This window comes from Hirundo rustica, chromosome 29 (assembly GCF_015227805.2).
Source record: "Hirundo rustica isolate bHirRus1 chromosome 29, bHirRus1.pri.v3, whole genome shotgun sequence".
NCBI classification, from domain to species: domain Eukaryota; kingdom Metazoa; phylum Chordata; class Aves; order Passeriformes; family Hirundinidae; genus Hirundo; species Hirundo rustica.
In genome coordinates this window covers 1449404-1475342 of record NC_053478.1, presented here as the reverse complement: position 1 = coordinate 1475342, position 25939 = coordinate 1449404, and the positions used below count along the sequence as shown (strand labels likewise).

The 25939-nt window shown below is 54.4% G+C and overlaps 3 protein-coding genes across 14 annotated transcripts; 2 read left to right on the top strand and 1 right to left on the bottom strand.

Annotated features, from left to right (window-relative positions):
• Positions 1 to 58: 58 nt before the first annotated feature.
• Positions 59 to 232, bottom strand: CTXND2 (cortexin domain containing 2). The gene has a single exon (XM_040088067.1). The coding sequence runs from the start codon at positions 230 to 232 to the stop codon at positions 59 to 61; it is 174 nt and encodes a 57-aa protein (XP_039944001.1).
• ARNT (aryl hydrocarbon receptor nuclear translocator) lies at positions 157 to 21057 on the top strand. 12 transcript variants are annotated; one of them, XM_040088031.1, is made up of 24 exons: positions 157 to 278; positions 6088 to 6193; positions 7303 to 7347; positions 8108 to 8152; positions 9030 to 9074; positions 11352 to 11565; positions 11779 to 11992; positions 12076 to 12141; positions 12257 to 12356; positions 12701 to 12766; positions 12876 to 12961; positions 13362 to 13438; positions 13590 to 13724; positions 14174 to 14248; positions 14575 to 14673; positions 15041 to 15192; positions 16121 to 16231; positions 16411 to 16489; positions 16886 to 17009; positions 17285 to 17384; positions 17771 to 17921; positions 18122 to 18281; positions 18700 to 18854; positions 19412 to 21057. In XM_040088031.1, exons 2-24 carry the CDS (start codon positions 6090 to 6092, stop codon positions 19499 to 19501), a joined length of 2493 nt encoding a protein of 830 aa, XP_039943965.1. In that variant the 5' UTR covers positions 157 to 278; positions 6088 to 6089; the 3' UTR covers positions 19502 to 21057. The 12 variants fall into 12 exon arrangements, with proteins under 12 accessions (XP_039943965.1, XP_039943967.1, XP_039943964.1 ...); XM_040088033.2 differs by lacking the exon at positions 157 to 278 and adding an exon at positions 1430 to 1516 and having other exon boundaries at positions 17771 to 17870; XM_040088030.2 differs by lacking the exon at positions 157 to 278 and adding an exon at positions 1430 to 1516 and having other exon boundaries at positions 18703 to 18854.
• Positions 21058 to 21186: 129 nt separating this feature from the next.
• Positions 21187 to 25914, top strand: CTSK (cathepsin K). The gene is given in 9 exon segments (XM_040088048.2): positions 21187 to 23356; positions 23359 to 23389; positions 23933 to 24077; positions 24211 to 24333; positions 24410 to 24565; positions 24643 to 24861; positions 24950 to 25115; positions 25203 to 25308; positions 25397 to 25914. Coding segments are annotated over 9 exon segments (1407 nt in total). The 5' UTR covers positions 21187 to 22995; the 3' UTR covers positions 25497 to 25914.
• Positions 25915 to 25939: the final 25 nt, after the last annotated feature.

Sequence of the window (25939 nt, the reverse complement as noted above, 5' to 3'; positions counted from 1 at the left end):
TTTTTGATGGGTCAGTTTGGCGTGTTTTGGGGGAGCCAGTTTGGGGGCTTTTGGGGGGTCAGTTGATGGGTTCCTCCTCCCAGGTGGAGGTGGGGATGGCGCTGTAGGGATCCACCACCAGCCGGGCGCAGCGCACGGTCATGGCGAGGAGGAAGAGCCCCAGCAGCACCACGAAGGCCGTGGCCACGGCTTTGTCCACGTCCAGGGCGGGCAGCACCGTGGGGGTCTCCATGCAGGGACCTTCAGGTGGCTCTTTTGCAGCTCCGCAGGTCCCTCAGGTGGGTGTCCCTTGGCTCCTGGGACCACTCAGGTGTCCCTTCCCGGCTCCAGGGGATCCTCGGGCACGTGTCCCCCAGCGCTCAATTCCCAATGATATCCCTGAGGGACACAACGGGGGGATTCATGGGGTTGAGGGGTCAGAAACACCCCAGAAAAAAAAAGGGAAAATGTGGCCTTGAGGCCCCTCTGCTCCTTCCTTACCTCCCTGCAGCCAGCGCTGGGTCTCTGTCCTGGCCCCCCCTGCCTCCAGGCCTTCATGAATTCTGCAGGAATGTGCCGGCATCACCTTTCAGATGCTACCCAGAGGATTAAATTCCCACCCCGCACCCCCTTCTCCCATCAGGAGAAAGTTCTGGATCCCTTCATGGGTCCACCTGGTGACTTGGGGTGATTTGGGAAGTGTTGAGGAGGATTCATGCCCAAAATCCAAAAGCTTTGCCTGTGAGAGGATTGCAAGGTAGTTCTTTGCTTATATTGGAACAGACTGGAAAAAACTCTTGGAAAGTGCACTGAACTGAGCCGCCCATTTGGATCTTGTAAAACAGCCTCATGAAAACCCCAGAACACCCAAAATATGCCAAAAATCTCCTTCAAGTTTCTTTATTTTCCCCCTCTGAGAGAAAAAAAGAAAAAAGATCACTTGGGAAGACGGTGAAACTTTGACACCTAATGAGTTGGGCTGTAGGGATTTTTCAGAGATTTCTCAGCAAAGGATGAGTTTTGGGGTCCTGTTGGTAGTCCTGACTCAAAAACCCGTTCCAATCCCGATCGCAGCTCCAACCCAAATCACGTGGGTGATATGGATCCGAATTCCCTGGATTTTGGAATCCCAACCTCACCCCGATCCTGATCCCAATCCCAAATCCAATCCCAATTCCAACCCCTATTTTACGTGACGTCACTAACACCACCCACTGTGGCCACGCCTCCAAACCACGCCTCCTCCCCGGTGGGGGCGGGACGCTGCCGCCTCCGCCCCGCCCCCTGGCCGTGCCCTCCGGTTGTTCCTGCCCCCAGCCCTCCGTTTGCACCAACAGCAGCGCCGAGTCTCCCCGTGTCCCGCCCCCGCCCCCTGTTGAACCAATAGCAGGCCGGCCTGGCGCCGGCCCCGCCCCCGCGCCGGCGGGGCTGCGAGGCCGGCGGAGGTTTTCCTGCGCCGCCATCTTGGATCGGCGGAGCGGAGCGAGGAGGGGGCGGCCCGGGACCCCCGCCATGGCCGCCACCGCCGCCAGCGCGGGTGAGCCCGGCCGCGGCGGCACAAGCGGGGCTGGGGAACGGACAGAGCGCTCAGCGGGAGCTCGGGGTGGGGCTGAGAGGGTGCGGGGGGCTCCCCGGGATGAGTGCGGGCTGAGGGAGTGCCTGAGGGGACCCGAGGGCTCTCAGGGGGCTCTGGAGGGCTGAGGGCGACGCTCAGGGGCGGGGGCCGTGCTATGGAGCTCTGAGAGGGACCCTCAGGGCTCCCTGAAGGGCTGAAGAGGCCCTGGAGGGGCTGACAGGGGCGTGAGGGGCCCTGACAGGGGCGTGAGGAGGCCGTGGAAAGGCTGAGGGGCTGCCCTGTGAGGGCTCCGTAGCGAGGGGAAATGAGATCATGGAATAAAGAGTGAGGGCCGTGTTACCGGGATTTGGGGCGCTCGGGGCCGGGTGTCCGTGCACAGCCGGTGATTCGAGGAGTGGGGTCCCTCTGGGATTCCATCATCGCTTGTCTGGATTTGTTTTCCTTGACGGCTTCTGTCGAGTTTAGCCCCCTTTTTCAGCGGCGTTTCACTGAGGTTTTCTTAATTCCCGACAGAAAAAAAAAACAACCTGCCGCCGTGTTCGGAGGTTTTGCACAAATCTCTGAGTTCTGTGAAGGCAGGGGAGGGCCTGGAGCACAATGTTCCCTCAGCTTCGGTTCCTCAGGTTGATTCCCCAGAGTCCACAACTCCCTGTGCACAGGGAGCTGGTGATCCCTGATTCTTGCCAAAAAAAAAAAAAAAAAACCCACAAAAACAAAACACCACCTCAAATATGTGATTTTATCGATTTCCTGGCTAAACTGCTCTGAAATGAGCTTGTATCCAGATTAACCCAGCATCTGTGAAGTCGTAATGGATTTACAGCGTGGTGGCTGAGATCAGAATGTGAGCTTGTTTGTGTTTGGGGTTTTTATTTTTTTGAGCTTGTTTGTGCTTTGGGGCTCCTCTTGCAGCTTGAGGGTCGTGAGACGCCCTCAGGTTTATTCAGGAGTGTTCACTGACACTGCCAAAGGATTCTGGGGTTTTATTTTAACGTTTTTGGAAGGGTTTGTGGCTTTTAATGGTGAGAAAAGGCATTAGGGACTCAGACCATCCAGTTTAGGAGGAAGGAAGATACTCGTGGTGTAAACTGTACTTCCAAACATTTGTGGAAGTGGAGTCTTCGGGGTTCCGTGGGTTTGGGGTTTTTTGCGTAATAAGAAAGTTTTCAACTCTGAAGGAAAAGAGAAAGAATTTTCAACATCTGTGTTTGATATTTAATAATCATGGGCAGGGTGACCAACATCCACTCAACGCTTTTACACACAGGGGAGGGAAATACACAAACAGTAAACGTGGAGATTGTTAGGGGAATGAATTCTGAAGAATTCTCACAAATAATGTGGGTCTTCTTTTCCTTGATGTTAAAAAACAGACTTCAGGGCTCCAGTGAGTGCTGGGTAATGCCCCAAAATACCCAGAATGTGTTCATTTCAACCCCTTAGCAATGGAAGAAACATTCTTTTCTTAATTTCTATATTTCTTTTTGGAGAAGGTTCCCATGGGATGAAAGTGCTGAGCTGGCGTTGCATGGGAAACTGAAACAAGCTAAAAACCTCTTGCTTACTTAAAAAAAAAAAAAAAAATCAATTTAATGTACCGCAGGCACAGAAATTGAGATGTTTTGTAAATAAAAAAGCCATAAAAGCAGAAATACCAAAGCATTATAGTTGTGAGTGAAATGCACAGGAGTTTTAAGCGTGGTTTATCTTCTCCCAAACCTGCTGCAAACTCTTTGGGGAGCTCACAGATGGGTAAATTTAAAGCAAATCTTGAGAGATTTGATCTCCAAACGTGAGCCTGGCAAATAACCCCCCGCTAAAGCTTCTTCAGCAAAAAGCACCAGTTTTGTACAATTTAAAAAAAAAAAAAAAAAAAAAAAAGTATTTAAAAGCTGCAGCAGCTCCTCTCGTAAATCACAGCTGGGAATATTTGCTGCAATTTTATTTTGGAGCCTTTTTTTTTCCCCCCCTGTTGGGATGCCAGTGGTTGCAGCAGAGCCTTTCCCAGGAGAGCTGGGCTGGGAGCCTGGAGCAGTGGGGGAGGTTGGGATTTACATTCCCTTAAAAACATTTCTCTTCTGGCCTTAATTAGTTCCAACACATGGTGCAGGGAGGCAGGGGTTGGTTCTGGGAGGGGCTGGGACACAAACCCCTCCAGGATGTTGGAAACCCACCTGGGATTTCTTGGAGCTCTTGGCTGGACACCTCCAGGAATGGTGACTGCAGCGCTGCTTCCAATTCCGGGAAGGGATTTTCCCTAAGAGCCATCCTAAACCTCCCCTGGTACAACTTGGGGCTGTTTTCCTCTCATCCTGCTGTTCCCTGGGAGCAGAACCTGACCCCAGAACCTTCCCCAGCCCCTTCCCAGGGAGGGAAAACTCCACCACGCGCTCCAGGAGTTCACCTCCCTGTCAAGGTGCTCGTGTTCGGGCTGGGGAGAAGACAGGAATTGGGAAGGGATCTTTGTGTTCCTGCAGGTCTCCCAGAAATCCCAAAGGGTGAGAAAAGCCAGACCTCTCCCCGTGCCATCTCCCTGCCCGTGCTGTCCCTGTTTTTGGGAGGGTGCAGCAGAGAGGCCGTGCCCAACCTGCCCTGGGCTTCCACTTGAGCCACGAGAGGGAAATGTTTCTCAGCATGAAGCTGAAGCAGGTTCCTCCCGGATTCCCTGTGTCAGGCTCCTGGGAAATCTTAAAAAAGCTTGAAAAAGCAATTCCCTCAGTCCCCCTCAGCCCTGCGTGGAGCTGGGGCCGGAGAACAGCGCGGTGTCACTTCCTTCCCCTGCCCAGAGCGGAAATTCCTTCCCCTCCAGAAAGGGATTCTCCTCTGCGCTCCAGAAACTGCATTTCTGTTCCCACTGTGGATGTGGCTGGGGAAAAAGGAGGAACCCTCCTGACCTGCTTTATTCCCACTTGAAACTTCTTTCTGTTAAACAAAACCCTTCAGTGTCACCTTGGAACTTCACTCGGGAATAAGGCGGCATCTGAGTGATCCAAAATCAAGCGGAAAGGAGATGGGGAAGGGGTTCCACCTCTGGTGGTTTTTTTTGTTCTCCAAGATGTATTTTTGAATTCCAGAGGATCCTGGCGTTCTGTTGCTGGAGCTGGTGTTGCACGGGCTGTGCTCTCTCCCGCTGTTGGTTGGGATTGTTGTTGTTGGCTCCTTCAGCTGCCAAGCCACGAGCTTGGATGCTTATTCCATACCGTAGTCACTCCTGGGAAATACTATGGATTGGCAAGGAAAAAGCTTCCTCAGCAACGCCAGCTGCTTGGAGGGAAACAAACCAGGCAGGCAGAGAGGCTGGGAACGTTAATGTGGTAAAAGATGTTTAATTTTGGCAGAAATACCAGAAATGTGGGAGCGTGTTTGCTGCGGGGTCCAGGCACACCACAGAGGTGATTGTACAGCTCCGCTTTTAGCTGTAAATAAACCAATATCCAACTCTGGAAGTGAAATTAAACTATTGTTGGACTGAAATCTGGCTTTGGGGAGTGGAGAAGAACTTGGGAACCCCAGCTTAAAGCACTTTTTTTCCCTAATTCATTAAACCTGACCTCAGTTCTCCATTTTGTCCCCCCAGTTGTGGCTGTTTCCTGCCCGAGCTGCTCTCGCTGCTGCTGGGGGTGGTTTGGGAAGCCCAGCCCTGGGGGTTTTGGGGTCCCTCTGCTTTGATGAAGCAGAAGTGGTTTGGGGGCTGCATCAGGCTCAGTTTGCAAAGGTTGTGGTGGAGATTTTTGGGCTGGAGCAACTGTTTTGGGGCAGTTTCACAGCACATTTACAAACCCACAACCATTAAAATAAGCACAGAGCTGACTTACTTCAGAAAGAGGAAAAAAAATGTGTATAATGGATTTAAAAACCTAATTTTCTGATGTGGAACAGACCGTTCGAATGCAGAGGAGCATTGGTTGGGCTCTGGTGGTGATGCTGGGATGTGGATTCAGGAAGATCTGAGCACCTGCTCCCCCTGTTACCCGTGCTTTGAGCAACCAGGATTTGGGGAAAATACGGGAAAATGGAAATGCTGGAGTCGCAGACTGGTTTGGGGTGGAAGGAACCAAAGCAGAGATGACCTGGGACGCCTCACACTCCTCATCCAGGGTGGAAGAGCACAGGCAGGCCAGTGCTGGTGCCCGTGGTGCCCACTGGTCTGTACTGGTGAAGCAGTACAGGCGCTTTAGGAGCGGTTTTGGTCCATTCTTTGTCTGGGCTTAGGAAATGAACCCTCTGCAAGTTGGGAAACTCGCAGCTCTGCTCCTCCCTCCTCCATCGTGCAGCCTCAGCCCCCTTCCCTGCTCCCACCAGGCTCCTCCTCTCCTCAAAGAGGAGACCACAGCTTTTAAATTTGGCAGCCTGGGCTCTCCAGCTGAGGAGGCGGCGCGGAGCTCAGGGTGCAGCGGATGAAAGGATCCATCCCCGGCAGATGCTGACGCACAGCTGCTTCTACTGGGGAGCGTTCCACCGAAGCAGAGGGGCTCGGATGTAACACAGGGTTGATTTCCCTGATTTTTCTTTTCTCCCCGCTCCTCTTTTAGAGATGGCATCCGACGTTTCCTCGCTGGGTGCAGCCGTCGGCTCCGGGAATTCCGGCTCGGGAGCCCAGGCTGGAGGAGCTCAGAGACCCAGCAAGAGACGGCCTGGGTGAGTGAGTGAGGGCTGGGGCTGTGGGAAAAGAGCCTTTTTGAGGAAGTTTTGTTCTCCAGAAAGAGCCGTCAGCCTCCCGAGGGGCAGCTGTGGCTGCTTCTGAGAAGTTTCCTTCAGGTGGGCTCTGTCCAGTCCTTTCCCTTTGTGCTCGTGTCTTTGTGCCAGCTACACCCCATGAAGAGGGGGTTAAGTGATATATTCAGAGGTGATTCAATATTCAGAGGTGATTAAAAGCTCTGCACCTCGTAAAAGGATTGAGAGCGAGACAGGAGTTGCTGCAAGACCTGGAGGAACAGAGGATCTGGGTTTTTGGGGCCTTACTCCAACCTTTGCAGCTGTGCTGTCCCCGGGAGGGATAGGGGGAAGCCACAGTGTGCTTGTGGGAGGCTTTTTGTTTGCTAAAAATGCCTTTGCGAATTCAGAGGGAGTCGAGTGGCTCTTCCCAGATTTCTGGCACGAGAAATGGCCTCGTAATTTTCAAGCAAACTGAAATCTGTCTGTGCGCCCCTCCCAGCCACTCAAACTCTTTCCTTCTGCTCCATTTGCTGATGCTCCCGCTCCCCTGCAGCTCCTCCCGTGCCGCCTGCTCTGCTGCAGCCGCAGTTTTCCATCCCAGAAGGAAGGGTGGAACACCTTCTGTCCTCCCACACAAACTGGTCAGAAGTGGGGGGTTTGTCCCTCTGTGAGCAAGCGCTGCACAAACTGAATTTTAACTCCGGGAAGATTCTACCCTCCCTCTTTTATTTAATTTTAAATGCACCCAATCCAGGCTTCTGAGCTAGGAATGTTCCATCTGGAGACTGTCGATGGTCCCTGATTGTCCTAGGAGATCCAGGCTTTTGGAGCAGAAGGCTGGGATGCAGTGGATGCTCCAAGTGGGTTTTCTTCCTTTGGAACTGTTTTTCCTTGCTCTGTTCCTGATGGACACCTAATAGAAGCCCCTTTCCGAACATTCTCGGTTTTTTCACGTTAGGATCACTAAATTGCATTGGAATTACTTAATTTTTCCTTTCAGGAATCATCTGCACCCATAGGGACAGATGTAAAAGTAATTTAAAGGAGAAACCACTTGGTTAACAGTTATATTTTTTTTTTCTGTTTTTCAGGCTCGATTTTGATGACGATGGAGAAGGGAACAGTAAATTCCTCAGGTGAGGGAGAACATGGCATCTGGGAATCTCTGTCCTGTGTTCTAGCTGTGCTTTCCCTGGAGCAAGATCTTTCTGCTCCTGTGACTTTTCCTCTCTGGAAGCGCTGGGAATTGCTCCAGTTCCTCCAACTCTTCCCTTTCTCCCAGTCAGCAATATTCCTCCATCTCTGTGGCTTTTGTTACTGCCTCAGACATTGTTAATTAATCCTCATCTGTTGTAAGGATGCTGCAGTTCCAGAGACATCCTTATTCCCCGGGAGTTGGCGAGGATCTCCTCGTGATCCATATGGAACACAGAAGAGTTGGAATATCCTGTGTCATTTACTTGTAGCCTCACTACACGATTTAGGACCGAGTAACTCCAGGGATACTGGAACTCCCTGCACTCCCCTGCTTTAAGGATGGCCATGGAATGGTTTCAGGATGAGGAATTTAGGATTTACCATCATGGAGGTTCTGGTTTAGTCTGCCTTTATCTCCCAAGTGCAGTTTAATCTATTTCTCGGTGTGGGATTAAATTGAGTGCATCCCCACCATCCCTGATTGGAATGTGCTGTGGAAAACCCGGTGGAGGTGATGCCAATAATTCACCCACGGGGTTTGGAGTGATCAGTGAATTGTCCTGCACTGCCCACCCGCAGCCAAGCTGCCCTTTTTAACCCCTGGCACTTTTCGTGGGAGTTATTAAACCACGTTTTCTCAGTGGGTTTTTTTGGAAAAGAAAGAAGTGTAAACACTTTAATCTCTCCCCCTTTTCCTAGATGTGACGATGACCCGATGCCAAACGATAAGGAGAGATTTGCCAGGTAAGAATTCGATGACTTTAAAGCTTTTTGTGCCAAAAAAACCTTAACCTTAGAGGGATCGTGCAGCACCCTCCTCACGATCATCTCTCTTTGAAGGTGCTCCAAGGGATCCACACAAGCTTTTTGGGCCAGTTCATTGAGTGTGACGATGACATTCCTCTTTTTCACCGTTCCTTTCAGCTCTCACTCTTTTCTCCTGCTCAAGAAGCTTGCAGAGATTCAAGTTTCCAGCACAGTACAAGTTTTCCTGGCACAAGTTGTGATTTGTGTGTTTCGTGGGGATTTAGCACAGAAACTCTACAAATTTGGTGTTTCCTGGAGATTTTAGGGAGTAGTTTGGTCAGTTTTTTTGGTGTCTGACAGTATCTCTGAGTGTTGGGACTTGAGCCCGTGGTGTTTTTACAGCTCTTTGAATCTCTGTTCCCTTCTCTGGACGCTCTCCAACCCCTCCCTCCTGCCAGGAGGGGCCCAAAACTTTCCCCCAGGATTTGGGGGGCACCGTCCTGCTGTTAGCTGCCAAAGGGCTGCAGGGAATTCCAAGCTGGGATTCTCCAGCTTTTTAAGTGGTTTGAGTCCTTCTGAAGTCAAGCAAATCAAAAATATGTTAGAAATGTCAGAATCCTTCTAATATTAGAAATCAGCAAATTAGGTCACAGCCTCAGAAAAATGTTTTAAAGCTCCAGCACATCAGGCACCAATTTAATGTGGAATGTTGCAAACTAACGACTGTTTTATTTTATGGCATTGCTCCTCTGCAAAACAGACCTGTCCCTAGGCTGGGTTTCCTAGTCCATCCTTCCATTTTTATTTTTTTTTTTCCATTTCTTTCAACTTTTTTTTTTCCATTTTTAGCTTAGCTGGCTAATTTTATTTTTAGGTCTGATGATGAGCAGAGTTCAGCGGATAAGGAGAGACTTGCCAGGTAGGAGAATGGAGATTTCAAGCATGGACAAGCAGAGTTTTTCCTTCCCTTAATGTTTCTCTAGGCATCCCTTCTCTTTTTTTTTGTTTTGTTTTGTTTTGTTTTTCCCCTTCCTTCCCTCATCTGCTGCAGAGGATTATCAGACTCCTGGAAATGGCTGTGGAGTTGGGATTAGGAGGGGAAAGGCACTGAGGAAAGGCACACCTCATCCTTGGAAGGACGTTTTTAGGGAATACATGGAAGGATTGATTTACCAAAGGCCACGGGGTTGGGCTCCTGCTTTCACCTTTAGCTTTGCTAACCTGTGCTAAACCCCATTCCTTTTGTCCAAGTTGTCCATCTGGGAAGGTTTTGTGTCCTGGGAATGCTGTTGGACTCTCAGAAGAGGCAGGAAAAGGAACGTTAGCTCAGGTGTTTTCCTTCCAGGAAAGGCGGTGCTGCTGGAAACAGGATTTCATTTCCCCCCCGCAAGTTTCTATTAGTAATTAACGAGAGATTGTGTCTGAAACCACCAGAACAGTCCCCTGGAATGCTGCACCAGGAATCCAGGGATGGGCCCTGAGGACACCTGGGCCCCACGTGCAGGTGATTTGTCACCTGTGCGCACCTGCAGCAGCCTCAGCACCTGTGCCCTTCGTTTTCCACCTTGCAGATTTTAGCCAGTTTGGGGCAGTTTTGTCTTTAAACCAAAACCTGACCCCACCAGAGTGCCTTTGCTGACTGCACTGAGCTGTGCTGAAATATTTGAGGAGGTCAGGAAGGCACCAGAGGCGAGGCCTGGGAATACAGGGAACAGCAAAGCTTTCCAAGGGTTTGTTCCCAGGAGTAAAGAACATTTCAGAGAATCACGGAAGGGACCTTAGAGCTCATCTCCTTCATGGCAGGGACACCTTCCTCTATCCCAGATTGCTCCAAGCCCCAGCCTTGGACACTTGCAGGGGTGGGGCAGGCACAGCTTCTCTGTGCAGCCTGTGCCAGGACCTCCCCACCCTCACAGGGAGCAGTTCCTCCCCTGAATCCCATCCAACCCTGCCCTGTGTCAGTGGAAAGCCATCCCCACCTTGTCCTGTCCCTCTCCAGCTCTCTTGGAGCCCCTGTAGGCTCTCCAAGGTCCCCCAGGATGGAGAATCCCAGTTCTCCCATCCTTTTCCTCACGGCAGAGTGGCAGTGGGCAGGTGAAATGTAAATGTCTGGTGATTCTCCAGCAGCTTTTTTGTAGTCGAAGGGTCTTTGTTTTTCACACCTGAGCTTGTGAGTTTAGAGGAGCTGCCCGTCTCAAGGGTGAGGTCACTGAATGTCTGCGCACACCTCGTAGTGCTAAACGCTCCGTTTTTGTACTTATCCTCTTCATTCACCTATCCTTGCTCCTTCCGACACTTCCATCTCATTTCACTTCCCACCATGTGCTTCCTTGCACCTGATCCATCCTTCTGTACAGGAAACCTGGCTTTTAAGCTCTGTTTTGGAAAACCCACCTTAGGAACCCGGTTCAATTATGTATCAGTGGACAAAAAAGAACCAACTTCTGGTCCGTGGGACCGATGAGAACCGTGCCCTGTGAGCCAGAGGGGTTCCAGGAGCCTCTTGAGGTGGCAGCAATGGCTGCAGTGCCTCTTCAGAGGTGGCTGCCACCACCCAGGCGTTGCCTGCTCCTGGTCTGCCCAGGCTGGTTGGCCTCGATCGTGTGTGCAGAAATGAGGTGTGACCTGCTGTGGTAGTGAAAGGGCTCTTGATGTCACTGAGAGGTGGCTTCCCAAAACAGCTGCAAGGTGAGACCCAGCTAATTCAGGTCACTCAGAGTCCTGGGGTGCCTGGGCTTGGGAGGAGCCTCAGAGCTCCTCCAGTTGCACGACTCCCGCTAGCCCAGCTTGCCCAGAAGAGCGTGTGCCCAGGTTTGAGCTGCACACCTGGTGGGGTCTGGTGGTGCAGGCGATCTCCTCCACCCTCGGACGGACAGCGTCGAGGTCGCCTGCAGCGAGGTGACCGCTCTTGGGGAGAAGAGGAGCAATTCCTTCCTGCAGCGCTGTGTGGCGGATGGGGGAGGTCAGCCCGGCTCCTCGCTGTCCCCAGGTTTCAGGGAGCTGCTGTGACTTTGAGGAAGGACCAGGTGTAGCCTCTGCTCCTTGCCCCTGTCTCCACGTTCCCTGTGCACGCCCAGCATGCGAGGCTTGACTCCCGATGCATCTCCGTGTGCCGCTGTGGCGGGGGACACGTCCGAGCCTCCCGCCCCTGGTAACTTCACCTCCCTCCTTCTCTCTCCTCCTCGACCTCTGGCAGGGAGAACCACAGCGAGATCGAGCGCAGGAGGAGGAACAAGATGACCGCCTACATCACGGAGCTGTCGGACATGGTGCCCACGTGCAGCGCCCTGGCCCGCAAGCCGGACAAGCTGACCATCCTGCGCATGGCCGTGTCCCACATGAAATCCCTGCGTGGCACTGGCAACACCTCCACAGACGGCACCTACAAACCCTCCTTTCTCACCGACCAGGTCTCTGCTCATATTTAAAAAAAAAAAAAAAAATCCCTCTTTTTATTAAACCATCCTAAGGTCCTGGAAAGCCACGGTGAGACCTCCCTGAAGCCTCGCGCTGCTGCTTTGTGGGGATTACAGCAGAGGGGCAAAAAATTAAATGATGGGTGACGAGGAGGGGGGAAAAAAAAGATCCAAAGCCGGAGTTGAGAGGTGTCTGTGTGTCGGCAGGAACTCAAACACCTGATCCTGGAGGCGGCCGACGGCTTCCTGTTCATCGTGTCCTGCGAGACGGGGCGCGTGGTCTACGTGTCGGACTCGGTGACGCCGGTGCTGAACCAGCCGCAGTCGGAGTGGTTCGGCAGCACCTTGTACGAGCAGGTGCACCCCGACGACGTGGGCAAGCTGCGGGAGCAGCTCTCCACCTCCGAGAACGCCCTGACAGGTACGGCGAGCCGGGCGGGGACGAGAGGGGCTGGCGGGTGGGAGATCCTGCGGAGGACTTGGATCAAACCCTTCCCTTTGTAGAGGGAACCAAGCCCTGGTGCCTTTCTACCAAGGATGCTGCAGCTCCCCCCGAGAATGCATCTAAAGGTACCACCGGTGACACTCGTGTCCTGCCAGTTCCCAGTACGTTACCTGGTGCCACACCTGTCTCGGTGGGAGGACTCCCAGCGCAGCAGCATCTCCTTTTTCTTTTTGTTTTTAGGTCGTATCCTCGATTTGAAGACGGGGACTGTGAAGAAGGAAGGGCAGCAGTCCATGAGGATGTGCATGGGCTCCCGGAGATCTTTCATCTGCCGGATGAGGTAGGAAGGAATTCCCTGAGGAGATCTCTGAGCCTAAAGCCGAAATTGCTCCCTAACCCTTCCCCTTCCATGCTTTTATTTCAGCCTTTTTGGGGGCTCATCCTGATGTAGATGTGACAGAACACGGCTGAGGTTTCCCTACAGCCAAGTTCTTGAGATGTTTGTTTGCACTGTTGTTGCAGAAGACCCAGTTTAAAATAACAATTCGTTTGAGCCCCAAGTGTCACCTCCCTCGAGTTCTGCTGAACGAGGGGTTTGTGTGACGGAAATTCCTCTTATTCGGGAGATCCAAATTATTTCCACGCTGATCAGGAAAGATCAAATCCTTTCTAACCCTGGTGCAGGTGCGGCAACAGCTCTGTGGATCCGGTCGCCGTCAATCGTCTCAGCTTCATGAGGAATCGCTGCAGGTAAACGACACATAAATATCATATAAACATACAACATATAAAAATAACACAGCTGAACACCTTGCCTCACCTTCCCCCGCTGCAGCACAACCTGTTTCTCTCTCCCAAGGAATGGTTTAGGTGCAGCCAAGGATGGAGAACCTCACTACGTCGTCGTGCACTGCACGGGCTACATCAAGGCCTGGCCCCCGGCAGGTAAGGATTCACCTTGGTGTTCAGGTGGGCTGGGTTTAAGAGCACTTGGTCTAAACTCTCCATTCCAGGAGCTGGATGTGCCAGGAAGTGCTTGGCAAACATATCTATGACTTTGATTTTTAGATTGAGCTAATTTTCGCAGGTGAAGCAGCAGAGATCTCTGTCAGTAGAGGATGAAAATAGTATTGAACTGTGATCTGCAGCTTTTGCTGAAATTCAGAGATTTTCGTTCCTTCTGGTGAAAAAAGGGGTGGGGAGCACCTTAATTGACAAAATCCCTTCACGGGGAAGGGTACTGAATTACAAAACCAGGGCAGAGAGATGTCTTGAAGTCCGCTCCTCTGAAATGAGCCATTTTTCTGTACTAACCCTGCTGGAATTTCTTGCCCTCCCCTCCCAGGTGTTTCCCTGCCTGACGATGACCCCGACGCTGGCCAGGGCAGCAAATTCTGCCTCGTGGCCATTGGCAGGCTCCAGGTGAGTTCCCTGTTCCCCTTTTCCAACGCTGCCTCGTTCTGGGGAAGTCCCCAGCTTTAAACTTTTCTGTCTGAAATCGCCACAAATCCCGGTGCAGGGCTGGCAGCTCAGGGGCAGCGAGGGTTGGTGACTGTCCCTGTGTCCCTGGCAGGTGACCAGCTCCCCCAACTGCACAGACATGAACAACGTCTGCCAGCCCACAGAATTCATCTCCCGACACAACACCGAAGGAATTTTCACCTTCATCGACCACCGGTGCGTGGCCACCGTGGGTTACCAGCCCCAGGTGAGGACCTTTAGGTGCTTTATAAGGGGGGGGGAAAAAAAATAAAAGTGCTCTTTAAACTTCATTTTCCTTCTACATCATGGCTCTGCTTGTCCAGCAGGGCTGATAAACCGTGCCCAGGGCTTTACCCAGACATGTGTTTCTTCTCCACTGGTTGCTTTTCCATGTGTTTTTCCAAGTCCTTTGATCGTGGGAAGGCTGGGTGTCTCTGGGTTATGTCAGATGTCAATTAAAGCCATTTTTGCCTCAAATTGAGTTAAAGATCAAACATTAATCAGCAGCTGTTGTGCTTTTCTCTTTAAAAAACGGCACAGCAGCTCTTGTGCTTGGGGTTGTGTAAGAGGGGTTTGGGGGGGAAGGAGCAGGAACTACCTGTCCAAAGAGGATTAATTATGGAATCTGCCTGCCAGATGAACTGACTCAATCTCTCGCAATTCCTTGGAAAACAGGAACTTTTGGGGAAGGACATTGTGGATTTCTGCCATCCAGAAGACCAGCAGCTTTTACGGGACAGTTTCCAGCAGGTAAAAGCACCGGCGCTGCCCTTTGCATGCAGGGCGGAATTCAGATCGGAGTTCATTCCAAGGCCGGAATGTCTCGGTGCTTGCAAAGCAACGAAATTGACTGGAAAACCAAGGCGGAAACCAAAGCTTAGATAAATCCTCCTGTGCAAACAGCCGCAGATTTAGTCATACCGTTAAATGCAAAATAAAACAGAAGCGTCTGATGTGTTAACTCCTGAATCCAGTCCTAACTCCAGCCCTGGCTGCTGGTCCAGTTGGCTTTCAGGGCCAGGGATGTGGCTCCCAAGTGCCTGCTTGACTTGGCTGAAACCCTGGTTCGTCTCTAGGGCCCAGCCCAGTGCTGCAGAACCCGCAGTGGAGGTGGTTTTCTTGCCCTGTTGTCGTTACTGTTATTTCTGAGGGCCTTGGACTTGGTGGCAGGGCAGGTAAGGCTGCCCCTGTGCTTTCATGACTCCAAAAAAACCAGCTGCTCATATCCATTGCTCCAAACCGTCGGAATGGGAAAAGCGACAGCATGTGTTTCATTTCTTGGAGGCTTTTTCATACATCTCACCAGTGCAAAGAGATAAAAGAGAAGCGAAGGCAAAAAGGGGATTTTAGGTTCCCCTCCTGGATCCTATCCAAGCTATCCCAAGGGAACAGCATCATTTAGTTCGGGAAGGCTGAGATGTGGTGGTCCAGGTGTGAGGCAAAGGGCCATCGCAGGGGTCTGGGTGGGGGCAAAACTCGTGCTCAGGTTGTTCTTGCCAGGGTGTTACTGATGTAATTCCATTTTTTTTTTTTTTTTTTAAGGTGGTGAAGTTAAAAGGCCAGGTTCTGTCAGTCATGTTCCGTTTCCGATCCAAGAACCGGGAATGGCTGTGGATGAGAACCAGCTCGTTCACCTTCCAGAACCCCTACTCAGATGAGATCGAGTACATCATCTGCACCAACACCAACGTCAAGTGAGTGCCTGGGCAAGGGCTCTTCGGTCCAGAATAACCCACAGCTGGGGAGCCTCAGCCTCTCCCCGTCACGAGCTTCCCATCAATTTGCACAGCTCTGGAGAAGTTCCTAAGTCCCTGCAGCTCCCATTCTCTGCTGGGCTACAAAGTGCAGGAATTGCAGTGCCTTTGGCTGTCCCGTGTGGGTTCACAAGCTGCCAAAATTCAGCTCCAGCAGGGCCTGAAATCAGTGAAATCTGCCTTAGAATTCTCTTGGATTCCTGTGACTCTCCCAGAGAGTCCCAGCTTTGGGAATGGTCAGAGCTGCTCACTTTTTCCATGAGGGATCTCCACACTCCTTGCAAGGACCAAGAAATTGTGCCTGTGTGTGATGCAGCTCTGCAGGCTTGGCAGGGGCAGCTCCAGCAGGCAAACAGAAGGCTGAATTGCCTGGGAAAGGGAAATCCAGGATTTTTTTTTTTCTTTTTGCCACGAGGCAAAGTAGCGCTGCTTCCCTGCAGGGCTGAAATCTGCTGCAGGCCTGATTTCCTGCCCCATGTCAGAGCTCTCTCTTTGAACTTCTTCATTCCAGACACAGCCATTCCCACATCCAGAATCCTGAAACCCCTGTGGAAGTTCAGAGCAGAGCAGCAGTTTCTTTGTGGTTGTGTTGGAGGTGTGCAGGGGCTGAGCATGGAGGCACAGCCCCCACCCCTGGAGCATCCTATTCCGTGACACCGCCTTTCAAAGAAACCAATTGGATCTAGATTGATCCAGATTTGATCGAGATTTCCCACAGAAGCTCGCACCAAACCCCTTCACTCAAACAGGGTTTTGCTTCTTGTCCCAGACAACCACGCCCTGCTACACACAGGACCCAGCTTTGCTACTTGGGACTTTTTAAATCTCTTCGTTTTGTTTTGTTTTGTTTTCTGTGTTTGCTTTGAAGGAACTCGAGCCAGGAGTCCCGGCCTGCCCTGGCAAACTCCATGCCAAGGCCTCAGCTGGGGCAGAGCATCAACCTTCCCCTGGACATGGGCACAGCCCCACTGCCCTCAAGGTCAGGAGGAGCTCGGCTCCTTTTCCCATTTCCACCTTCCCCTCGCTCACCCTTCATTCCCAAACTCCCCTCTCTGCAGCCAGGCTGTCGAATCCCTGGTGTAACCACCCAGAGCTGTTCCCTTGGGGAATGATCTCTAGCAGCCTGTGTTCCCCTGTTACAGACATTTTCTATTTCAGGCAGCAGCAGCAGCCACCGCAGGCAGAGCTGGAAGTGGGCCCAGCAAGGGAGAGCTTGGCTGGGTACGAGCACTCTCAGGTGAGTCCAGAGGGATTTGGGCTCTCCCTGTTTGTCGTCCTGCGCTGTTTTAAGTCACCTTTTTTTCAGAGGCCTTAAAGGAGGTGGCACCAGGTTGAGGTGGGGTTTGAGGGGAAGGTGTTTCAGCCTTGGGTGTTGCTCAGTTCCAGTATTTATCGTGCGGAATCATGGAATAATTTGAGTTGGAAGGAACCTTAAACCCCATCCACTTCCACCTCCCGCCACGGGCAGAGACGCTTTCCACCAGACCAGCTCGCTCCGAGCCCTGTCCAGCCTGGCCTTGGACACTTCCAGGAGCGTGACTGGACATCCTGAAAAGCACATCAGGATCCTGGGAGCCCTCAGCTGCTCGTCCCTGTGCTGAGGTGTGAGCAGCTCCGCCCTGTCCCACCCCAGGTGCCCGTGCAGCCCGTGAGCGCCGCCGGCCCCGAGCACAGCAAGCCCCTGGAGAAAGCCGAGAGCCTCTTCAGCCAGGAGCGGGACCCACGCTTCGGGGAGATCTTCCCTGGCATCAGCACAGGTGGGTGAGCAGCACGGATCTGCTCCTCCTGCCCTCTCCGGTCACATCCTCCCTGCTTTTTCTCCCTGCTCCCAGCCTGACCGCGGAGAACCTCCGTGCGAGTTTAGTAGAAAAACGGAGAGGAAATCAAATTAAACAGGGTTTAACGAAATCAGCTGGAGTGTGTGTCTGGAGAAGGGACAAAGGAGTCTTCCTTCGCACAGACACGTCTCTTCCAACTGCTTCTCTGTTCCTGAGATGTCCCAGCACAACAGTGACTCGTGCTCTCTCTGCAGATCAGAACAAAGCCATCCCTGCCAGCACCATGCCGGCCAACCCGCCCCTCTTCGCCCAGGGAAACACCTTCACTGCTGCACGGCCTGCTGAGAACTTCAGGTGAGGCTCCACCTGCCCAGCTCCTGCCGCCGTTCCGTTTCCTCTGCTGTGCTTTGGACATACCCGAAATCTGGATGCCCCCAACCCCGGAGCTCCTCTCCGTTGTTTCCCAGCATAGAATCATGGAATCATTTCGGTTGGAAAGGCCCTCTAAGGTCAAATCCGACTGTTTAACCCGTGTTTACCGCTAGCCCCTGTCCCCAGGTGCCACATCCACACATTCCTGGGACGCTCCAGGGATAACCACTCCGCCCTTCCCCAGATGGGTGGAGTTACCCCAATTGTTGGGCTCATTTCCCTCCAGCAAGAACTTGAGCAGAAGGATTTGGCGCCTCTTCCTCCTCTGAGTGCTGTTCCGTGGCCTCAGCCTCCTCTCTCTGTTCCAGGAGCAGCAGCATGGTGCCTCCAGTGAACATCATCCAGCAGCAGCCCTCTCCCTCCGGCCGGATCTTACCCCAGATCTCCCGCCACTCCACCCCAGCTCAGGTCAGCGGGACCACCTGGGCTCCAGGGACACGGCCGGTGTTCACAGCCCAGGTAGCACAGCCAGAACCCCCAGGTGTAGGCCCAGGGGGTCCCCGCTGCCTTCCAGCCCCTGCTCTCCACGGGGAACCGTCCCGCTTCCACTCTCCGGCGCCGCGTGTCCGTGTGCTTCCTCCTCCGGGACTAACCCGGCGGCTCCTGCCTGAACTCGAGGGGTCGGGGGTGAATCCACGCCTCCTCTTCCTCTCTTACAGCAAGTGGCGTCCCAGGCGGTGAAGACCCGGCCTCCTTCCTTCGGCATGGGGACATTCCAGGGCACGCCGTCCTCCTTCAGCTCCATGGCAGCGCCGGGATCGACGGCTTCTCCCACCACGGTGCCGTACCCGGCCCTGGCCAGCCGTGGCACAGGCTTCAGTGAGTGGGGCTTGGAGGGGAAAAAAAAAAACCTGGGAGAAAAGCTGGGAGCATCCAGCTGTGCTGTGGGATGTGCTCTCCGTGGGTTTTGTTTTTTGTGGATTTTTGGGAGTGCCTAAATGTGAGGAGCAGAGTTGAATCCGTGCTTTGACACCGATCACCTTCAGACATCCTCCAACCGCAGAGCTGGTGATCCTTGTGGCTCCCTTCCAGCTCTGGGGTCACCCCAGCAGATGAATTTTGAAGCGTTCGAAGGCTGACTGGGAGGAAAAACAACCCCCTCTGGGCGTCCCTTTGTTCTGTCCCACGGATTCCTGCGGCAGGAATTCCTGGAGGGCGACCCTGTCCTGTCATCAGAGCCTTGGAGAAACCACGTTCCCAGAGGAGGAAGGGTTCACTGCCTGTGTTCTCTGTCCAGCAGCCACGGAGGCAGCGCAGACCCCGGCCCCGTTCCAGCCCCGCGCCGCCGACGCCGTGGGAATGTGGCCGCAGTGGCAGGGGCAGCACCACGGCCCGGGATCCGGCGAGCAGCACGTGCAGCAGCCCCAGCCCAGCCAGCCCGAGGTCTTCCCAGTAAGATGGAGCTTTTTAACTGGTCTTGAAGCAACCAGAGCTTCTCCCGCTGGTTCAGATCAACCGGGGATGTCCCAAAGTCATGGATAACCTGATGGAACTGGAAGTGGGGAGGGCGGGACTGGCTTTGTGTCTTGGTCTGTGGCAGGATTGGTGTGAAATCCCAGTTGGATTAGCCCTTCTAATGCTAATTAATTTTTTTAAAAAAAAGCTGCAGTCCAGTGAAATTGAGATCATTCCAGAGAATTCATAATCGCCTCGCCCCAGCTTTCCCAGCAGCTGGTGATTACAGTTTAAATTTGCTGCTGTCCTTAAATTTGCCTTTTCCCATGGGAAAGGAACCAGTTTGGTCCACGGTATCTATCCCAGCAAACCCATGGCCAAATTCCCAACATCATCACGGAACCGTGGAATCGTTGAGGCTGGAAAAAACCTCTGAGATGGAGTCCAACGGTTCCCCCCTAATTCCAGTCTCAACCTCCCTGGCACAACTCGAGGCTGTTGGATACACGATATTCCAGTTTGGATCCTAACTCTTCTTGCTTGAATCCTCACAGGACATGCTGACCATGCTGGGGGACCAAGGGCCCAACTACAACAACGAAGAATTCCCGGAGCTGAACATATTCCCTTCTTTTTCCGAATAAAACGAGCCTTAGCGGAACCGACCTCAAGCTCCCTGCCGTATCCACACCTAAAGGAAAACAGCCGAGTCTTTTTTTCTCAAGGAACTGTCTGAACACTTCCCAACCTTCTGGAAGCGGAGCTCCGAGGAGGGATGGCCGTGGAGGAGGAGGTGGTTTGGACACCTCCTCCATGTGGGATTGTTCTGGAAGCTTCAGGGCTTTGAAGTCCCCGTGTTCCCAGAGCCGCTCCCAAGTGGATTTCTTTGGGAGGGATTCCTGTCTGGATCACAGACAGCCCTTCCAAACTTTTCAAAGGTGGCTTTGACTGTTTTTATTTCATTCTCTGCCGTGACTTTTTCTACGGAACGCAAACTGTTGGAATTTTTAAGTACTGGAAGAAACTCTTCCAGGCGTTATCCCTGTAAACACAATCCTGGAGGATGCTTGAGTAAGAATCCGTGTCCTGAGCCGGTGTTTTCCTCCTTTTTGGAGGGGTTTTGGCTGTTTTTGGAGGGTTGTTAACGGCGTCTCCAGTCCAGGGTGCTCGACGTGGAGATTCCCGTGTTTGTTTGGAATCTTCTCCCTCCTGTGAACTGTGCAATGAAATCAGTGTGACCCATGACCCACCCCCCGTTACCCCGGGATAATTAACAAGCCATAAAAATATTACCCATGTAGCTTCCTTCTGGATGAATCCATTTTCCAGCTGATGGTTTCTTGTGCTGCCACAAATCGGTTTTTTTGGGACAAAACCTGCTCCACACTGTCCATGGAATTTTATCACACGTTAGGTGAGTTCCTTGTCCTCGTTTTGGAGCTGGATGTAGGAGAATCCCTGGATTTCAGCAGGGAATTGCTGAGGAACTGTGTGTTTTCACTACATTTGCTCGCTCACCGTCTCCTTAAAGAAGAATTCCTGCCGTGGGATGATCCCGTTGCCAAATCACAAACTGTAAAGAGGAGAGCTGGAAAAGTTGGGAACAGAATGAGGGTGTTTTTTATATATATATATATATCTATCTATATATATAAAATTTTTAATTTTTAAACACTGAGTTGGAATCTTCTGGCTTTTTCCATGGAAAAAAAAAAACAAAACAAAACCAAAACCAAAAAACTTGTGGCCAACCCTGCTCTCCTCAGGGGCTGGAAGAACCGTTCGATTCCCTCGTGACTTCGATTCCAACAGGAAAATCAATTGCAGAGCCGGACTTGGAAGGAAAACCTGGCACAACGGCAGCTGGGGAAGAATCCCGAGTTTTCCTGGAAGCCTGGTTTTGTTTTGAGTGGAATGTGGGCGTTCCCCCCCTTTCCCTTGCATGTTGGGGGGGCTCTGAGACCCCCAGGCTGGCTGGGAGTGTTCTCTGCGCTGGTTGAGGGCAAGAACGGGGAGAGCCCCTCCCTTTTCCACGAGCTGATTCCAGAGCTGTCATTCCTGAGTAATATCCACGTAGGAAGCTTTGAAACCTTTTGTGTCCCCAGCCCAGAGAGATTCTTCTTGTAAGTGGAGCAGGAAGCTTTATTTTTTTTTTTTTTCCTCCCCCTCTGGAAAATTAAGACTTGAAGGTTTTGGTTTAGATGGTTTTTGTTTGGGTTTTTGGGGGGTTTTTTTTGGGTTTTTTTTTTTTTGTTGGTTGGTTGTTTGTGGGGTTTTTTAATTCCAGATTTCTCTGTGGATAAGTTGGGAACATCCCATTTGGAGACATCCTGTGATCCGGGGAATCCGTTCCCAGCAATAACCTCCTCCCCAGCAGCATCCCATCACATCCTGAGCCCTTCCCCTTCAGCTCTTAAAGGGGCAGGAAAATTCCCATTTCCCTGAGCCCTTGCAGCTCCCACGGCTGTAAACCCCCCGAATTTCCCAGATCCTGGGAGAAGGAAAGCAGCTGGAGCAGCCAAATCTGTGGGGAAGGAGGATGAGGAGCAGCTGACGGGGGGGGACAGGCTGAGCCCTTCCCACCCTCTGGGAGCCCCAGCGTTTGTCCTGGGGGAGGAATTTCATCCTACACTCCCTGGAGGAGCAGGAGCTGAAGCTCCCTCAGCCCAGTGAACTCCGAGCAGCAGAGATTTTCCAGCAAGACATCTTCCTTTTTTCCAATCTGTCTCATTTCTGGGCACCTTTCTGTCCCCCTTTTGCAGGAACATCCCCAAATCCTCCTTCCCTCCCTGTTCTGTCCCCAACTTACAGGAATGTCCCCAAATCCCCCTTCCCTCCCTGTTCTGTCCCCAGCTTGCAGGAATGTCCCCAAATCCCTGTTCCCTCCCTGTTCTGTCCCCAACTTGCAGGAATGTCCCCAGATCCCTGTTCCCTCCCTGTTCTGTCCCCCTCTTGCAGGAACATCCCCAAATCCCCCTTCCCTCCCTGTTCTGTCCCCCTTTTGCAGGAATGTCCCCAAATCCCCCTTCCCTCCCTGTTCTGTCCCCCTTTTGCAGGAACATCCCCAAATCCCTGTTCCCTCCCTGTTCTGTCCCCCACATCCCCTTCCCCTCACTTTGTCCCCCTTTCCCACCTTTCCCCCCTCTCCCCAAGCCTCCTCATCCCGTTTTTCCCCGCTCCAGCCCCTCGTTCTGCCCCGTTTCCCCCCCGTTGGTCCCCTCGGTTCCCGGTCGCTCACTGCCACGTCAGGGCCTCGTGCTCCGGGCGATGATTCCGCCCTGGATCCCCGGGGTGTGACTCAGTTTCCCCTCCCCAAGAGGCTCAGCTCACACACGGGGGGTGACCCCTCTCTGGGGGACCCCCGTGGGGAAGGGGTGACAGGGACTCTTCCCCCCTCTTGGTGCTGCTCCATCCCTGGGATGATCCATCCTCGTTCCCGTGGCTGGAGGGTGACGGTGACGGTGATGATGATGATGATGATGATGATGATGTCAGTGTCCCCGGCGTGGCACGTCTGGGGACAGGGCACCGGTGCCACCGCCATGTTCCGCCTCGTCCTGGCAGGAGCCGCGTGATGAGGTGACTGTCACCTCAGAAAATCCCACTGGGACCCCCAAATTGGGTACGGGGAGGCAGCGCCGGGTTGGGGACACCGGGGACAGGGTGCTGTCCTCAGTTCCTGCTGGCACATGATGTCCCCCAGCTCCTGAAGGAGGCGGGTGCTCAGCCCCGACCCCTCGGCCACGGGGAGCGCTTGGGGACGAGGCCGGTGCTCCCCAGGGCAGCAGGATGTCCCCAGGGTGCGATGTCGGGACAAGAGGGTGTCCCCAGGGCAGGATGGTGGGGTGGGAGGATGTCCCGGGGACAGGAGGACATCCTGGGGACTGGAGAACCTCCCGGGGACAGGAGGACATCCTGGGGACAGGAGAACATCCTGGGGACAGGAGAACGTCCTGGGGACAGGAGAACATCCTGGGGACAGGAGAACATCCCGGGGACAGGAGGACATCCTGGGGGCAGGAGAACGTCCCGGTGACAGGAGAACATCCTGGGGACAGGAGGATATCCCTGGGACAGGAGAACGTCCCGGGGAGAGCAGAACAGCCCGGGGACAGCAGAACAGCCCGGGGACAGCAGAATGTCCCAGGGACAGCAGAACAGCCCGGGGACAGCAGACCGTCCCGGGGACAGCAGAACGCCCTGGGGACAGCAGAACATCCCGGGGACAGCAGAACGCCCCGGGGACAGCAGAACATCCCGGGGACAGCAGAACGCCCTGGGGACAGCAGACCGTCCCGGGCAGGACCCGCCACCAGCCGGGGCTGACTCAGCTCGTCCCGCAGCATCACGTGCAGTCGGGGGCAGCCCCTTCGTCCCCCCTCCTTGTCCCCTCCTTCCCTCCAGCCCATCCGAACCCGATGCCTGCCAAAATTTTCCGGCTGCCTCCGAACTTCCTCAATCCAGCAGCATAAAAACGCGGCGGCCGCGGCTCCCGCAGGCCCCCGGCGCTCCCACCGACGGCTCCGTGCCGGGTAAGCGGCGGGGAAGGGACCCCCAGGAGACCCAGCGGGGAGGTCGGGTGGCTTTTCCCCCAGGGGAACGAATCCCAGCGGGAACGGGAGGGAATCCGGACCCGCGTAGGATCCTCGGAGGCACAAAAAGGGAAACTGAGGCACTTCACATGGAGCGCGTCCCGGTTCTTGCTCCGCCACGGGGGCTGGGGGGCGGCTGGGTGAAGCCGGGGAGGGGCAGCATGGTTGGGGTGTCCCACCCCAGCTGCACCCTCAGCATCCCAAACCGCCCCCCTCGCCTCGGGGCTGCCGGAACGGGGCCGCAGCGGTAACGGGAACCAGCTGTCCCCGCTCATGTGATGCCGGCTCCCGGCCAGCGCTGCCCGCGGGGGTGTCCTGGCCCCAGATCGCGGCGGGAGAGGATCCCAGACCCCAGCCAGGCTTGGCAGGGGGACCCCAGCCCCAAATTAGGCTGCGCGGGGGGTCCTGGCCCCAAGGCAGGGGGTGTTAATCCCGCAGGAGGGTGGGCACAGGGTCCTGGCTCAGTCTCTGCCCCGTCCCCAGCGCTGAGCTGGTCCCCAGGATGTGGTGGCCCGTGCTGCTGGCCCTGCTGGTCCCTGCCGTGCTGGCCCAGTTGCACCCGGAGCCTGAACTGGATGCGCAGTGGGAGCTGTGGAAAAAAACCCACCGCAAGCAGTACAACGGCCAGGTATGGGGGGGGGGGGGGGGGGTGCTCGGGACCCCCAAGTGACCTCCCCAGGGTGGGATGTGGGGCACAAGGATGTCCCGAGGGCAGGGGGGCACGGGCAGGAGCCCCACAACCGTCTCACCCCGCTCTGCAGGCGGACGAGGTGACGCGGAGGCTGATTTGGGAGAAGAACCTCAAATACATCAACACCCACAACCTGGAGCACTCCCTGGGCGTCCACACCTTCGAGCTGGCCATGAACCACCTGGGCGACATGGTGGGTGTCCCTGGGACGGGAGAGGGTGGAGCTGAGCGCCTCTGGGTGCTCACACCCACCGGGGCTCCTTCCCCAGACCAGCAAGGAGGTGGCGAGGACGATGACCGGGCTGAAGGCGCCGCGTGGTCACCGACGCCGCAACGAGACGCTCTTCGTCCCCGACTGGACCGAGAGAGCCCCGGCCGCCGTGGACTGGCGCAAGAAGGGTTACGTGACCCCTGTCAAGAACCAGGTAAGGACGGGGTGTGCCCGGGGCAGGGCGGTGTCGCCCCGGTGTCACCCTGAGCGTCACCCGTTGTGTCCCCACAGGGCCAGTGCGGCTCGTGCTGGGCTTTCAGCTCGGTGGGTGCCCTGGAGGGGCAGCTGAAGAGGAAGACGGGGAAGCTGCTGTCCCTCAGCCCCCAAAACCTGGTGGACTGCGTGGCCAACAACGACGGCTGCGGGGGCGGGTACATGACCAACGCCTTCGAGTACGTCCGGCAGAACCGCGGCATCGACTCCGAGGACTCCTATCCCTACATCGGCCAGGTGTGGGGGGGGGAAACGGCCCCAAATCCCCTTCCAATCCCTCCCATCCTCATCCTCACCTCACCTCGACCTTCCTGGCCCCACGCAGGACGAGAGCTGCATGTACAGCCCCACCGGGAAGGCGGCCAAGTGCCGCGGCTACCGCGAGATCCCCGAAGGGAACGAGAAGGCTTTGAAGAGGGCGGTGGCCCGGATCGGTCCCATCTCCGTGGGCATCGACGCCAGCCTGCCCTCCTTCCAGTTCTACAGCCGGGGTGAGGGGCTGGGGGGGAGCTCAGGGGGAGTTGTGGGGCTGCGGGGGGAGCTGAGGCACGCCCGGTGACGCCGGCTGTGTCCCCAAGGCGTTTACTACGACGAGAGCTGCAACGCCGAGAACATCAACCACGCCGTGCTGGCCGTGGGCTACGGGGCGCAGAAGGGCACCAAGCATTGGATCATCAAGAACAGGTACAGGGGTGTGGGGAATGGGTTTGGCAATTCCAAGGGGGGCTGGGGGCTCTTCCAGAGGCTCAGGCTCTGCTTTTCCACTCTCCAGCTGGGGCGAGGAATGGGGCAACAAGGGTTACGTCCTCCTAGCCCGCAACATGAACAACGCCTGTGGCGTGGCCAACCTGGCCAGCTTCCCCAAGATGTGAGGAGCGCGCCCTGCCCTTCCCTCCCCACTGCCCTGCCCTCCAGCTCGGCCTCTTCTTCCCGCTCTCAAAGCTCCCGGGGGGAATTCTTTGTCTCCCTGAGGAATTTCCCCTGGGAAGGGGAGAGACGTCCCCTCTTCCACCTGCGGGGAATGGGGGACGAGCCCCCCTCAACCCTGTTTTCCACATTTTTGCCACGCTGGCTTCTGCCTCCCCGTGGCCTGTGCTTGGCCGGATCCGTGGAGGTCGATCCACCCAGACAAGCTTCAGGAAATGGCTTCTGCCTCAGGAATACTGGGGTGGAGGTGGAATATTCCCAGTGGAGAACACAGATCCTTCTCCCTCCCCCCTGTATCCCAGTGGAGGCTGCTGAGAACGATACGATTTTATTTTTCAACTAAAATTGGGAATAAGGCTTGGACTGGTTTTGCTTTGTGCTGGGAAAG